General features: G+C 40.3%; 1 protein-coding gene across 7 annotated transcripts in view; it reads right to left on the bottom strand.

Moving 5' to 3' along the window:
* The window catches only part of CPEB3 (cytoplasmic polyadenylation element binding protein 3), a 179,537-nt gene that overhangs the window by 52,400 nt on the left and 109,918 nt on the right, over positions 1-17,219 (bottom strand). For all 7 annotated transcript variants that reach the window (XM_028481099.2, XM_028481100.2, XM_028481101.2 and 4 more), the window contains exons 5-6: positions 16,709-16,876; positions 14,596-14,685 (exon numbers count right to left, since the gene is read on the bottom strand). In XM_028481099.2, coding sequence (XP_028336900.1) covers positions 14,596-14,685; positions 16,709-16,876 — 258 coding nt within the window. The remainder of the gene's footprint in view (positions 1-14,595; positions 14,686-16,708; positions 16,877-17,219) is intronic.

Here is a 17,219-nt window from a genome sequence, read left to right on the forward strand (position 1 = left end):
CAGACAGCACCATAACCAAATGATCGCCCTGAACATCACCAACAACAGGGCAAACTGACATCATGTGCCTCTCATATTATGTCCTTCTCGGTGCAGTACGTCATCTGCTAAGAGTGTTTCCCCTGAATCTCATTATGAGGAAACAAACCTATCATTCCAAATTAAGTGACAGTCTATAAAACATCTGGCAGGAACTCTTCAAATGATACAAAAGACAAAAAGCCTAGGAAAGTATCTAAAGTAAAGGAGACTAAAGAGACATGACAATTAAATGTATGGCTAGACTTTGACTGGATCTTGGATTTAAAAAAAAAAAAAGCTCTAAAGGACATTACTAGAATAATCTGGATACTTCTTGTTCTCAGAAGACATATGGTGAATCATTTAGGAGTGAGGGGTCTTAATGTCTACAACTTACTCTCAAACGATGCATCAAAAAATATGTATGTAAATATACACACACTGACAAAAAAAAAACAGAAAGCAAATGTGGCAAAATGCTAACAACTGGTGAACCTAGAGGAAGGCAGTATAGGCATTCATTGTACTATTCTTACAACTTTCCTGTACATTTTGAAATTTTTCAAAATAAAAATTTGTGGAAAAAAATCGAAACCACAGGTCTCTCTGGAGAAGAGGGTAATATACTCTCTTACTCTTGAAAGAGGTGTGTGGTCTTCTGAAAGACCTAACAGTTCTTAAAATCAACTAATGCTCTTAGTGATTTATATGTTTTAAGTAGTAACTAGATTGGAAAAACAATTCCAACTTGTAGAGCTGTGCCCTGAGCTATGGCTGCATTCATAAAATGGTGACTGACAAGGGAGGACTGGTTTCTGATGACAGGAGGTCAGCCCCAGAAGGAAGGATCCAAGGTCTGGACAGAGAGAAAGAGATCACTCCTTGCACAGAATCCAGGCTCCCTGATTTCCTGTGACCTTCCTAGAGAGACCTGAAGGGCACCTCTCCAGCCAGAGCTGAATGAGTTCAGACATTTTTGGCACAGGAAGTCTGTTCCAAACATTCTCCCTGACCTTGGCTTTCAGGTCAGAGGACTTACCTGGTTTGCCTCAGGAGTCTTTGCCTTTGGATTCAATTCAATAGAACCAAAAATGTTTAGGAGGTACAAGGCAGGATACTAGGCACTGAAGCTACAAAGATGAATAAGTCAAGAAAGAACCCTGCCCTGGAAAAACTCAGCCTGTAAGTAAGTGACTAAGAAACAAGAAGAAAAGTGCTAGTTGGGGTTATAGCCTATAAAACACTGGTGAGAGACAAACGGAGCAGAGGTGCCCAAACATCAGGGAAAGTCATACAGTAAAGGCCACATCTGGGCTGGAGGATAACTGCTTTTCTAGGAAGCAAGGGCAATCCAAGTCCATGAAACAGCACAGGCCAAGGTTTCAAAGGGCCAAAGACTGGCTTATTTGGAAGTGAGTAGAGTGCATTAGTTAAGAGTATAGGATTGAGGGTACCAGGTGGGAAGAGATGAAGCAGCTCATCAACCCCTTGTCTGCTGCCTGGGGAACACAGTAAGTCTCTGAACTGGAATCCTTATTCATTCTCCTCTTGGATGAGAACCTCTGATCTCCAAGACTGACTGAACACTTACTATGCACCCTAGGCAATGCAGGGGAATTCTGACATGAGCAAGTCCTTGTTCCTTGTTCTCAAGAAGTTTATAAACCAGTACATGAAGGTCATGAAGAATAAGTATAAAGAGAACTCCAATTTAGGAACAATGCATTCAGGACCCTTAGAAGTATTTTCTAAACTTTTTTTTTTTTTTTTTGCGGTACGCGGGCCTCTCACTGTTGTGGCCTCTCCCATTGCGGAGCACAGGCTCTGGACGCGCAGGCTCAGCGGCCATGGCTCATGGGCCTAGCCGCTCCGCGGCATGTGGGATCTTCCCGGAATGGGGCAAGAACCCGCGTCCCCTGCATCGGCAGGCGGACTCTCAACCACTGCGCCACCAGGGAAGCCCCACATATTTTTAAAAGTTGGATTTCATAGAAGGAAGACAGATCTTTCAGTGAAGAAGACGTGGATAGAGAAATCAGGGAAGACTTTCTGTCAGTGGTGGCACAGGAGCCAGATCTTAGGTGAAAAATTGGAGAAGGACATCCAAGGGAAGGATTTAGCCTAATTAAGATGTAGAGATGGCTCAGCAGGTACTGTCCATGGATGCCTAAACATTCCCCTTGGATTCAGAACCAAACATATTTCTTTGACTATATTTACTACAAAGAGCTGAGGCTCAAACATTTTGGCTCAAGCCTGTTTCGTGTTTTCTATTACACTAGTGACTGTTTCTTGGTGGGCTTGTTGCTTGGCAGGCAGGGGTGGGGGAAGGTGAGAATGGACAAGAAAACAAGTCTGATGGGTAGAACCACCCCAGAGTTGAAAACTGGCAGTCTACTTCGTGTGCTTTTAGTAAAGTCCTGCAGTCCAGGGCAGTGACCTGGGGCATTTGGGCTTAAAGTCTGCTCTGTTTACGTAACCACACATTCTCTATATAAAGAGGTCCTTGTGAAGTCTGCCAAATCTGTCAGTTCTAGTCACAGTCAGTTCTAACAAGCACCTGACCAAGAAAACTGAGATCAGACTGGGGGTGTGGGAAGGAACTGGTCAAACTAGTTGGGCAGTTTTATTTTTACTGAACAATGTATTTTCATCAGGGGGAAGGACACTAATATTATTTAACCTCTATGAAGCCTAAGTGCTGGTGCATATGTACACTGTCTCACATAATCCTTTTTATAACAATGAGTAGTATTAACTCAGATGAGCAAACTGAGGTTCAGGGATTACATAACTTGCTCAAGGTCATCTAGCTGGTAACTGCTGGCACCCATGTCTGAGTCCACAAATATCTAGTTCTTGCCCCACTGCTTGTTGCTCTGCCTCAGGCAGCATCAGACAATTGGCAAATTCTACATTTTAACCCAGTAGACGCTTCCCTGAAGATGAAGCTTTAGTCCAGCCCTGCTTGTAGATTGCCTGAACTCTGACAATCTAATTTCTCCTCCTTGCACTTTAACGCTCCTCTGATGAGTTCTTAATGCTGCTGCCAATGGGTTTTCTTGGCGTCACCATTTCTGCTTCTCAAGACGAAGGCTATCCCATTCTATTTTGAAAGACAACCCAAGTCTTTGCTCTCAGCTTTCAAAATGTTTCACCAGATCCTCTTAGTCAGCTTCCCATACTGAACTCTTTCAAATGATACATCCTCTCTTGGTCTCATTTGCTCATAGGCTTAGTCCTATCCAATTCCTGTCAGCAAGTCCTGCCCCAAGCTATGCCCTCTTCTGAAACATTCTCTCTGCCTCAGCCTACCAAATTTGCAGCTGGCATTTCAATTCCTGAATTTTACTCTCTTCAGAAGAAAGTTCTCATCGGGGGTGGTTTTGGCTTCTCTGAACTAAACAGGCATCCCCCCCTTTCCAGTACCTCTGCCTGGGGATAGCACAACAAGTACGGCTGTGACACAGTACAAGATGTCTATGTTATTTAAGTGGCTGCTCAGCTTTGTCCTGTGGCCTGTACTTTCCTTCTGCCCATTCCGTTTTATACAGTCCCTCAAACTATTAATGCTTTGAAATCAAACACTAACTCTAACAGTTCCTCTTTAATATAATGCAAAACAGAGAAATGTTTAATAGAACAGTTTAAACTGAGGGTGTGCTAAGCTTTTAAAAGCAACAATAGAATGCTGCTCCATCTGTTCAAAACAGGACAAAACAGAACAAAAAGTCCACTCTTGCTGCTCTGCAATACAGTTTCCATGTTTTTATGAGAAAATCCATCCAGAGAACAAAAACTTCAATCAGTCAAATATTAAAATATAGGATTCACAATTCACCAAAGAGTATGAGTATTATAAGCCAGGACCTGCATTTAAAAAAAAAAAAAAAAAGGCCAAGTATTACTCAAAAGCTTACAAACTGCAAAAGGTTAAGTACATGCTAAAACTCCATTAGGTTCCCAACTCGATCAGTTTACATAACTCAGAAGGTGGAAAAACTTGGAATCTGGGCCTAAAACAACACTGACTTATTTTCATCCAAGTTACGCTACAAGGGAAAAAAATGTGAAGTTTGAAAACTTTCCTTTCCAAAGCCAGATTTAGACAAACTGAAGGAAAAAGGAAAGAGATGCTGTGAATCCAGCCCACTGCAGCTTCACAATGACCTATTTTGCCCATTTCAAGTAGAGTCCTCTTTCCTGTTCTTCAAACAGCATCTCCTTAGCTGGTCAGCTCAAAGTCAATCTGAATCCCATGTGGCCCGGCTTATGCCAGGTTCACAAACCATGCTGGTATTGTATAAACTTCCATGCCTGCATGACCTTGGTCACAAGGACTAGCAGTCAAGTCAGCCTGACCAGTGCAGAGGAAATACGTGATCACCAGTAGCAACAGCCACTTAGAAGTACACACTTTACTCATGGTGGGCGGGAATCATCAGAGCGCAAGGCATGGGTCACTCTCGCATAAATATGCATGACTGTTACTGTTCAATCCACCTGGCTGTGCACCTGAATTGCTAGGGTTGAAGCTGGCTTCCATATGGGCTGAGGATGCCAGCACCATTGACTTAACGCAGCTTCAGAGCCATGTGGCCAATCGCCTGTCCAACATCTGCAGCTGGCTGCTGTCCCTGCCTTTGCCCCAGAGGTCTCTGCCAACAGTGGTATAGTGTAGCTGCGCTCACTGCCCAGGAGATGCCAGCTCCTCTCCCTGGCCCCAGCCCCACTTCAGAGGTAAGGCTGTTGGCAGTATCAGGAGCAGCTGCTTGGTTCAGAACCAGGCAGGGGTAGAAGGCTCAGGGTAGGTAGACATTTTTTTTTGTAGCTCCAGTAACAGCAACTTTGGACATGGGCTATTCTCCCAGGAGGCAATGAGGGAGGTGACACTAAGCACATCTACCATCATAAAAGTTTGCCCTGCCCAACTTACCTTCCTAGCTGCCACATTCCCAGTCCCATGCTGGAGGAAGCAGAACTAAACCATTTGCTTTTTTTTATCTTTTATTAAGCAGTCAGGGATTCTAAGGCCACTACCATTAGGATGGCCTATGTCACAGCAAGGGGTTAAAAGATGAACTGAACCAATCAGATTCCCTCTCTCTGGACTCCGACTAGAAATATGAAAACAATTTGCCCACTGGAAGCACAAACAGAGAGGCGCACACATGCAGAGAAGAGCTGAGTCATGATAATGTGGAACATTACAATGAAGAATTAATACCTCCCACTGTTCAAATCCTTGCAGCCTGCCACCCCCTAGCACAGTCTCCATGACACCTGGTTGTGTCACAGCTCCTATTTTTGGGCTTTCCTTGTCACTCATAACTACTTCCCTAATTTGAAGTAGCACAAGAGAACCCTCTGATCCTTGTAGTCAAAGAACTCCCCTACAAAGCAGTGCACTCATGTCCAGAAATGGTGTGGTATCACCCCAGAGGCAAAATCCCATTGTTAAGCTATAGCTAAAGGGCAGCTCAGACCTATAGCCTCAGCCTAAACCAGCTCTTTGGAAATACCCCAGCTATGTCAGTGTGGCCAACAGAATAGAAGAATTCAGGAAAAAGCCAAGGATCACTTTCATTTTTAAATAGCTATGAAAGTGTGCCATGGGTCATATAGCTTAAGTTGCTAATTTTTATATAAAATCCAGCCCTGTAAATGACAGCATAATTTATCAGATTGCATAGTTTAAACCTATCTTCCTTTCCCACAAATTATACACCCTAGCAAAACAAAAATTATTTTCTTGGTAATTCACCAGGTAAAAGAGTAAAAACTGTTAGTCTTCCCAGTTCAAGTCTGTCAAATAAGAGCTGTGTGCTCCTAGGAAAAGACACATCACCTCTCTGAGTCTTAGGTTAAAATAAAGGTTGAATTAGAATGAGACGATCTTTAGGGCAGCTCTAAAATTTGATGGACTCTACAAATAATGAGCTCATCATTTGCAAAGATAAAATTCATCCATTTAACAAACATCTGAGGGCTAGCTGTTGATGCAGGTATGCAAGGTTCTGAGTATAGAGCAGTGAACAAAACATAAAAAACCCTGTTCTCATAAAACTTACATTCCAATCTGGAAAGCAGAAAAACATATAATTTTTTTCAGGTTGTGATAAAATAGGTACTTTGAGGAAAAATAAAATGAGGGTAAGGGCTTCCCTAGTGGCGCAGCGGTTGCGCGTCCGCCTGCCGATGCAGGGGAACTGGGTTCGCGCCCCGGTCTGGGAGGATCCCACATGCCGCGGAGCGGCTGGGCCCGTGAGCCATGGCCGCTGAGCCTGCGCGTCCGGAGCCTGTCCTCCGCAACGGGAAAGGCCGCAGCAGAGGGAAGCCGGCATACCACAAAAAAAAAAAAAAAAAAAAAAAATGAGGGTAAGAGGTACAGAGAGTAAGAGGGTAGAGGGGCTGCTGTGTGAGATGAGGAAGTCAAGAAAGATCTCTCTGTGAAGGTGTCATTTGAGCAGAGGTCTGTCTAAGGGAAGAGAGGAGTGGTCCATTCAGAAATTTGGGGGAAGATGGTTTTAGACAAAAGGAAGTACTAAGCCCCTGAGAAGCCTTAGTTTACCTCAAGGACTAGCAAAGGAGTCAGTGTGGCCAGAGAAGGTAAGGCAGAGAATGACAGAAGATGATGTCAAAGAACACCCAGGACTTGACCGATGAGACCCAAGAGGAAAAGGTTTCAATGTACAAGATTCATATCAATGTGGTTCCTGGTTCCTGCAGGGGTCCATTATATTCCAAACACGTAGGCAAAGAGGTAAGTCCACAACTGTAATGTACCATTTATCTGACTTGGAAAATGTGCTGCAGATGTCTAAATTAGCATAAACTTCATAAAGAAAATTGCTTTGGGAAGCCATGTGATATCAAATCCGGAGTCATTAAGATTTTCATTTCTTTTAACTCTGGTTAAGCTTCTGCTGCAAATTTATCCTAAAGAAAATACTATGAAAGAAAAACCACACACAAAAAGATATATTAACAGAATCATTATTTATAATAGCCTACATGACCAACAAGCAAGTAAATTATGGTGCAGCAGTAGGTTAGGCAGCCACTTAAAAAATATGAAAATTAAGCAGAAATTTGGGAGGAAGGAGAATGGAAAACTGTATCTCTGCTATTACTACACTCCCACAAAAAAAGATATATATGAATAAAGACTGGAGGGAAACAAAACTGATGATGGTTGGCTCCACTAGGGAGGCAGGATTATTCTTACTGCTTATAAAATAACACTTGTTCACTGCGGCCAGAATGCTTTGTTCTGCTTCCACTACTTCATTAAAATATTAAGGCCTAGAATTAGAATAACAATAGAAATTACTACGATCATGTACTTGACAAGAGGGCCACATGCATCTCTATTCCATGAAGGACTTCTCAATAACGCTGTGATATCTGATGGTGCTGACTATTCTTTCTTGAAGCTTCTTTCCTTGCGCCTCCATAGCCACAGACACACCCCCAGTCCTTCACTCACCTGCGTCTCCACTGCCATGTCCTCTTGTTCTTTCTGGTTCCTGACAAAACTTACTTATTAATGGCTTTTCATTTTCTTTTCCCTCCGCGCTATAAAGATGACTCGCAAGAGATGTGTACCTCCAGCTCCAGATTCTTTTCCGAAACTCCCTAGCCACAATTCCAACTGCCCATTAGGGATCTCCTCTCAGATAAAATGTGAGGACATACCAAACTCTACAGATCTTCAAACATTTCAACACTACACCAAACTGGTTTTCCCTCTGCTGACTCCCTCACATTCAAGAGTGTCACGATTCCCCCATTCAGTGGAAGGAATTTTAGCACAACCCTGCCATCAAATCTATCACCATCATGATCTACTCTATCAGTAAGACCACTGGTTCCTTTCTCCCTTCATTCTAGAAATACCTCAATGCTACTATCTTAGGAGTTCATGGTCCTTATTACTTCTTATGAGCTTGATTACAGAAAATACCTAAACGGTTTTGCTGACCCTGGCTAAAAAACCAAAACCAAATACTAAACCTAACCTCTCCCTTGCTTAAAAAAAAAAAAAAAGAAAAAAAAAAGTCTTGAATGATATCTGGGCTCTAAGAAAGTAGCCTATGTGCACTGTCTCATTTAATCCTCATAAACTCAGAAGTGGTATTATTGTTTCCACTTTGTAGATTAAAAAAAAAAAGAGACAGGACTTCCCTGGTGGCACAGTGGTTAGGAATCCGCCTGCCAGTGCAGGGGACACGGGTTCAAGCCCTGGTCCGGGAAGATCTCACATGCCGCGGAGCAACTAAGCCCGTGCACCGCAACTACTGAGCCTGCACTCTAGAGCCCACGAGCCACAACTACTGAGCTCGAGTGTCACAACTACCGAAGCCCGCACGCCTAGAGCCCGTGCTCTGCAACAAGAGAAGCCACCCAATGAGAAGCCCGCGAACCGCAATGAAGTGTAGCCCCCACTCGCCGCAACTAGAGAAAGCCTGCATGCAGCAACAAGGGCCCAAGGCAGCCAAAAATAAAAATAAATAAATTTTTAAAAATTAAAAAAAAAAAAAAGAGAGAGACAGAGAGAGACAGAGAGAGACAGAGAGAGATTTAGGAAGATTAATAATCAGCCCAAAGATACAGCAATGGCAAGTAGTGGAACAGGAATTCAACCCAGGCAGCTGACTCCAGAGCTTGTACTCTTGATCACTGGTTATTGGACCCAAGTCCTAAGCCTGGCAGTGAGGCTACCAAATAACCCCGCCTTGAATACACCTACCTCTAGGCCATTTTTATTCCCGAATGACAACAGTATAGTGCAATATCTAAGAACCTTGGGACTCTGAGGGTTAGCCTGTTTAGGCTCAAATCCTAGTCGCATCATTTAACACATGGCCAGAGACAAATTACTCTCTTCTACACCTGCTTCTTACTCTTTAAAATGGTAATAATAAGGGTGCCTACCTTGTGGAGTTAGGAAGATTAAAGAAGATTAAATTAGATTAAGCTTAGAAAATAGTAACCCACTGCCGAGCTCACAAGCCCTTAGTAAATGTTAGCCATCCTAATTACCATTATTCTAGCCCCAGAATAATTATCATTATTCTGCCTCTTCTTTTCCTGCCTAGCTTTTAAGACCAAGGTCTTACACAGCCCACAGTAATCTATTCTTCCTCTAGATGCCTAGAATATTTTTTACTCACTTGTCATTAAACATAAGTTGATCTGTATTTTAATGAAAATAACAACATCACTCATAAAACCTGTATGCAGGGACTATTTTAAGCACTCCACATGGATTTACCAATTTTAATCCTCATCACACAACTTATGAAGTAGGTACTCATATTATCCCTCTTTTACAAGTGATGAAACTAAGGAACAGAAAGGCTAAATAGCATGTCTAAGACCATACAGTTAATAAATGGAGTAGCCCAGCAAGTCTAGTTCCAGAATCCATGCTCTTTACCATTACTTTATATTTCACCGCTGTGTTCTCATGTCTCCTCTGGAAAACTGTGGCCTTCTCAAAAACAAGAATGGTGTCTTCTCCAGATCCCCCACAAGGCCATATAGTATAGACTCTTTCACAGCCTGATGTGCAACAAATATTAGATGGATTGATGCATAATCATTTGCACCAGGACCCAGGCCCTCTGTCTGCATTTATTTGTTCTCTCACCATCCTCTTGCAATAACTATCTTCAAATTACCTGCACCCAACCTACTATAAACATAGTGATGTTGATTAGTATTTTGTATGAATGCAGGATTTGGTTCATGCACTAACATTTGGGAGAACCTCCCTCTCCAGGATTCACAACTCCAACTCTACTATTCCAGAAGTAAAAAGCATGAGAATGCAATCTCAGGAAACTTCCTCAATATTGTGATTAGAGTTGAATTTCTTTTCGTCATCAAGAACCAAAGGCAGAAAACACAAAGGAAGACTTTGCTTCAGCTTTATCAATAGCTATTTGAAAGTATTTTAAACTGATATTTCTATGTGACCCAACTCCATTCTGTCTCTACCCCAAAGACAAACACCACACGAACTCCTTTGTATCTACTCTCTCTGGGGGACTAGAGCAATTCAGGGAAGGGAAAATAATCGTACTTTTTTTCAAGACTTTCTTTCATGTCATTTTCTCCACCCTCACAACATTCCAACCATACTTCCTTCATTTCTTCAAAGGTAATAAAGCCCTTTTCATACTCACTATTTCCCATATGGTACTCCTCTGCTTGGAACTTGCTTCCCTACACTTTCTAGTTAACTCCTCAATTTTCAGGTCTACTTAATCGCTATTTTCTCAAAGAAGCTCTCTCCATATACCCAATCTAAATCGATGTCCCCCTTTTAAAGTCACTGCACTCTCCATTTTTTCCTTTAGAGAACTATTATAGTTTATAATTGTGGTATATTGTGACTATTTGACTTCTTTTAATGTCCCCCACAGGACTCTAAGTTCCGGAGGTCTGAGAACATATCATGAAGACACGATCTGATTTCCATGCCTTCTTTCACCTTCCAGGTTCTCAGAGGTGCTCTGGAGAACACTAAGTACCTGTTTGTGGCCCACATACAAATGATCCAGAGGGCTCTGCGTATCCTCAAAGAGTTGATCAAATGCCTCAGTGGCTTTGTGCTGGAGAGAACCCCAGTCTCCATCACCTCCCACTCTGCTGGCCCAACAACACTTAAGGGGACAGCTGACGTGCTTGGTCACCGTTTCTCTACATGGATATTAAGTTCCCCACAGTCCACTGAAATGGCCACGGTTTTACAAACCGTACTCCACATCTGTACAGGAATACCTGCTGGATACATGAATGGTTCTGTTTATTTCATTAGGCATACACTTTCTGAGAAAAAGACAGGAGGACTCAATAGCGGATGGTTCATATTTTCCTCTTATTTACACATAAGCCTAAAGCATACAGCCAAAGGAACTGTGCCTTATGGCCAAGCTGAGGTGACCTAAGAAAACTATAATCGGCAAGAGGGGGATTACCAAAAAAACACTGACCTGAATTAAAACCTAAGGAATTTAAGGAAAAATAGAAACAGCATGAGGAGGTATTATTAAGAAGGCACAGAACAGTTTGGGGTGAACTACTAAGATGTTCCCAATGTTCAAAGCAATGGGCATGGATTCTCAAAGTTACTTCAATCTTGGAATAACACCAAATTTCTTTAGGTCCTTCCAAACTAGGTCTACCTTCAGACTTTAGCTGAGAGCAAAACACAACAGGAGCCAACAGTATAATTATTTCTCCTACTTGACCCCAAAATCACCAGAAAGGCAATCTGCTCTCGGAGGATGCAAGCCTGAGGACCAGAATCAGGAGATCCAGATTCTCTTCTTGGCCTGGCTCTCCCTAGTCCATCTCAACACTTAACCTCAGCTATAAAATAAGGGCACTTTCTCTAACGTTCTACAATTCTATATTATTGTGCTGTTACATAGGAGTGGTACCAAAACCACGGAGTTCCTAGAGCTGCTAAACTCTATACTGCTCATACCAACCCAAATGTTCTCTCTTCAACTCTCAGAGACAAATTTAAGTAGGATATTGTAGAGATGACATATGCACAGAAAAGGCAAACAAGGATAATGGTGGTCCAGAATCCATTAGGCATAAGGTAGGACTAGAGATGTGAAAATACGTAGCTTGGAAAAGAGAAGACTTAAAGAGAAACTGATAGTTCTTTAAGTACCGAGAAATATATGTCACAATAATGACTCAGTTTTACTTTATCAAACACAATTGACCATTGGGTAAAGATTGCATGACCATATATGTTTATCTTCATTTTTACTTTTTACAATGACCATCTTCAATAGAAGAACAAAATTTAATAATTAGTTAGGTCTGCAAATACATAGACTTCCTCTGAAATAAACTGCCTCCTTTGTCACTGGATGTCTCAGAAGCTAAATGAACAATTCTCTGGGCTATTTTAGAACAGGAGTCAATAAACTTTTTGCAAAGGGATTTGAGGGCCACGTATAGTCTCTGTTACCTATTCTTCTGTGTGTGTGTGTGTGTGTGTGTGTGTGTGTGTGTTTCTACAACCCTTAAAAATATAAAAACCGTGCTTAGCTCACAGGCCAAAGATAGTTTGCTGACTCGTGTTCTGCAGGTGTGCTGTCCAAGAAATATATGAGTCACATATGTAATTTAAATTTTCCAATATCTACATTTAAAAAGTTAAAAAGAAACAGGAGAAGTTAATTTTAATATACTGTATTTAATCCAAAATATCCAAAAAACTATCATTCTAACATGTAAACAAAATTACTAATGAAATTCTTTACCTTTTTTTAAAACTAAGTCTTTGAAATTCAGTGTAGGGAAACAGAAGAGATGACCTTCCAACCAATACTTAATTCTAATGACTCAAATCAATGAGGAAAAAAATGCAATTGTCAATAAATGACTACTGGGACAACTGGCATGATACTGGGAAAAATAAAGCTGGATCCTTTTTTGTGACTTACTCCATTATAAATTCCAGAGAGAAATGAGATGTCGATGTAAGAAAGTAAAATAATAAATTCAAATGGCCAGTAAGAGAAAAAAATGCCAAAAAAGATGTTATTTTAACCATCAGGTTGGCAAAGATCGAAAAAGAGCCATATCGCCAGACCCTCAATAAAACAAAGTTTTACAAATCAGGTACTATTAGTGGGAACATAAATGTGTATGACCTTTGTTAAGGGCAGCTTGGCAGTACGTATAAATATGTACCTCACTTCTAGAAATTCACCCTAAGAGGTAATTAGAAAAAAGCAAAAAAAATGAAGGCACAAGGATATTCACTGAAGCATCATCCATGAGAAAAAACAACTGAAAGCAACTTAAATGACCATCAGTAGGACTGATTAAATAAAACAAGGTCATTAAGGATAATATAGGTTTCTTACAGAAAGATGTTGACATTGCTGGAGGGAAAATGCAGGTTATTAAACAGCATATATAGTGTGATCCCATTTATGTAAAATTTTTAATTTCATATAAATGTATATATTCATAAAGAGATATAAGAAGAATATTTAATAAAATGTATACAGTGATTATCTCTGACAGAGGTAGATTTGGGATAATTTTCTTTGGACATGACCACAGATGTGCTTATCTTCATTTTTATTTTTTACAATGATCACCTGACACCTTTTATATCCCAGAATCATTTTTATAACCTTCTCAGAATGATTTTTTTTTCAACTAGTACTCTTAGAAATATCTTTTATACATGTCATTTTACAGAGTGTGTTACATGCACCACAGTGTGGTGAATACATTCTTTCACTGAAATAACACTGCCTTCATTCACACGTGCAGCTAGTACTCTCAGGGACATCTTGTTATACATGTGACTTTACAGAGTGTATTACATGCAGCACAGGGTGGTGAACTCATTCACTCACTGAAATACCACTATTCTGATTCAACAAACCATTAGCATTCTTAAAAACATGTTTTAAACATGTTTCTTTAGTGTTATACATGCACCACAAAGTGAATACATTCCTTCACTGAAATAATCAGCATGATGATCTTTATCTTTTTTGACTAACGTAAAACTTAATTTTAATTTTAAAAATTATTGGAGAAGATTAACAAAAGAATGTTAAAAGCAAACAAACAGCCTTATATTATTTTTCATAGGCCGTAAAGAGAGTGGGGAGAAGTACAGGTCACAAATCTAATAAACCAGACATAAAAGGAAGCTCCTGCTTTTCCTAGGTTAAGCTATAATTTGATTCCTAAACAAGGCCCAGGAAGGACAAATATTTTGACTCCATCTTCTTGTGGTGAGTACTGTTACACAATAATACACATCAAAACCCAATTCCTTAGAGATGAAGGACATCCTTGAAACATACAGAACATAACACAAGAAGAAAACTTTCTCTTTAACTCAAAACACTCTTCAATATAAATCTAGGAACATACGTAGAATTAATATCACCAGAAAAGTTCCCTAGATTCCACAGAAATGACAAACTATAAACAAAGTGATATATTTTCATGCCCTCATAAACTAACAAAAAAGCCTATCAAAAATAAGGGAAGCAAGGTCATGTAAAGAGTCCTTTGTTAGTGTGCCCTCTACCTGTTAAAAGGGTAAGTCATTTAAGATACAGACATGGATAAAAGTAATTTTATATAATGTCATTTTTCAGTCACTAGCTTTTCCAAGCTTGGGGTTTATAAGATCGATAAAACCATAGGGCTATGGGCTACTAATAAAATTTGACTCAAAACAATCTTTTCTTTTCCATTGCTGACATTCCTCAAAACCCTAGATCTCTTCTCTCAGTTAATGAAAAGTTAGCCAAGGCTTGTTCACAATAAACACAGGACCTCACTGTCAATAAAAGTAGATGCCACGAAACAATCGTGTGCTCCTGGGAGAATAGTCTCCAACTGGAAACAGTAAAATATAAAAAAGATGATCAACATTAAAATGTTCTCTTAACTGGGGGGAAAAAGTCAACAGCTATTTTCAGAGTTAAAAAGCTGCCTTTTATTGAATTATCACATTAGCTCTCCGATAGGCAGCCAGTGCAGACATTTTAAGCGCATTACCTTTAGGAGGAAAATACGACTTGCTTTCAGCTTTGTGAGGCCAGTCTACGACGAGAGGTCCAAACCTGCGAAAGCTGGCAGTGATCTCATCTACAAAACAAAGAAGGACTCTTAGCAGAATAGAAAATAATACTGCAAACAGAATAGCATAAAACATGTCTTTTTATTTTTAAATTTTTTTTTCTTTTTTAAAATTTATTTATTTTATTTTTGGCTGCGTTGGGTCTTTGTTGCTGCACGCGGGCTTTCTCTAGTTGCGGTGAGTGGGGGTTACTCTTCATAGCGGTGCACAGGCTTCCCATTGCAGTGGCTCCTCTTGTTGTGTGGCACGGGCTCTAGGGCACATGGGCTTCAGTAGTTGTAGCATGCGGGCTCAGTAATTGTGGCGCACGAGCTTAGTTGCTCCGCGGCATGTGGGATCTTCCCGGACCAGGGCTCGAACCCGTGTCCCCTGCATTGGCAGGCGGACTCTCAACCACTGCGCCACCAGGGAAGTCCTATTTTAAAATGTTTTGAGAGCTATATTCTAAAGCATTTTTACAGAAGTCAAACTTACTAAGTGAAATACCATTGTATTTCAACAATAGAGAATATGTTTCTAACTATAATTCACTTCCCTTCTTCACTTCCAATAAACCTGTTATAAAGAATTTAGAAGGAAAAAAATCTGACATTAGCTAAGGTGACCTCTCTGTCAAGTAAAAAGGAGATTCTAAAAATAGGAATGTTCTCTGTTTTCAAAAAAAAGAGGCAAAAGTACACAAAATATTTAAAATACACTTCCACTTGTGTGGTGAAATAATCTCTAAGATTATTAATCTTAGATTATTATTAATATTGTTTTAGAAATATTATTCCTTTGTTGAGGAGTAGGGACAATAAGTAGGTAATTCTATTTAGGGATAAGAAAAAGCTAAAGTCAATGGTCTCTAGGGACAATAAGTAGGTAATTCTATTTAGGGATAAGAAAAAGCTAAAGCCAATGGTCTCTTTCTCTCATACATACCTACTACACAGCCTATAAAGAAAATGTTTCAAAAGTTATGGCTTAACAAATTTATCTTTTCCTTCTGACTTTTGACTCAAAGCAGAAGGTTATAACTAAGCTCCTAATCAGGTTTAAGTTGCCACTCTCTCAGCCATGATCAAAAACTTGGTCTTAAAGAAAATCCAATCCATGGATGAGATTAACACTAGTACAAGAATAGTTTAGAGGAAAATGTACAACTTTAAAGCAGTAAGCCTAAAGTAAAACTATTTTTAGAGACTATTCTTCTCTCATTATGAAAAAAAGAAAATCATGATAAATTAGAGAAATATCATAGCTTAAATAATACTGGCAAAACAATTCTGCTTTAACAATGTTTTTATAGCAGATCCAAAGCCTACTAGAATTAGAGCCACTGTTATTTCCCTTGAGGTAACTTTGTCACAATTCTATGTCATTTGTCCATTCAACAAATAGTTATTGACAACCTACTATATGTTGGCTGGCTTTAGGCATAAGTGAAACTCACTTTTGGATTGGCAGTATCTCAAAAATTTTATTAGGAAATATTCCAATAAGTCTTCATTCTTTTAAAGGCAAAAGGGGGTTTTTCATTAATAGGTATCTACATTAAAATATGAGATGGTATGGTGTGATGGATAGGAGCAAAAGCTCTGGAATCAGACTGATTTTGATTCCAGCTGCACCATTAGCTGCATAACCCTGGATAAGCTGTTTCTCTCTGATCCTTAGTTTCCTCACCCACAAAACAGAGCTGGTAGGAGATGCCTTACAGGGTAGCTATGGAGATTAAACAAGATAATGTAAAGCACCTGGCACAACAATGGGCTTGTGGTACGAGTTTCATACATATTAGCTCTCATTATTATTTAAAATGTATCCCCAAACTAATAACTAGGAAATGGGAAGTTGTTTAAAGACTGCTATGCATGAAGAGCAGACCTAAAGTGCACAATCTCTCACTTCCCCATCTATCAAATATCCTCATCTCTGACACCAAGATATGAATGTACTGAAGCTGCCTTCAAGAGGAGAGGTAGGGTCAAATCACACAAATAACAAACCTGGCCTTTAAAAAGTCATTATAAAGTGAGTGCATTGTACCTTCATCGATATCAGGAGGAAGGCCTCCAACAAACACCTTTCTAGAGTAGCGTTCTACTCGCTCCCCATTTTGACAGCGAGTGGGAGAACTTAAGCCGGATGACAAGGACTGATCACCGTGACTGTCGTCCAGAAAGGCATCTTCAAAGGGAAAGAGAGAAGATCGACCTGAAACAAATGTGGGAATTTCTATGGTTAAAATTATTTTCCCGGACAACACATGCTTTATTAGGAGTTGAAGCACAGAGTGAAGCATTCCAAAAAATATACCCTGAGCTGTGACTTTTTCAATAGAATAAGCAACTGCAGGTTACCAGGTCTAGACAAGTTTATAGTATCATTTTTGTGTAAAGGTATGTACAGCACAGAAACAACTGGATTGATATTAAGGAAGAAGCGTCAAAAATTGCAGCTGTTGGGCTTCCCTGGTGGCGCAGTGGTTGACAGTCCGCCTGCCGATGCAGGGGACGCGGGTTCGTGCCCCGGTCCGGGAAGGTCCCACGTGCCGCGG

Source organism: Physeter macrocephalus, chromosome 20 (genome assembly GCF_002837175.3).
Source record: "Physeter macrocephalus isolate SW-GA chromosome 20, ASM283717v5, whole genome shotgun sequence".
Taxonomy (NCBI): Eukaryota; Metazoa; Chordata; class Mammalia; order Artiodactyla; family Physeteridae; genus Physeter; species Physeter macrocephalus.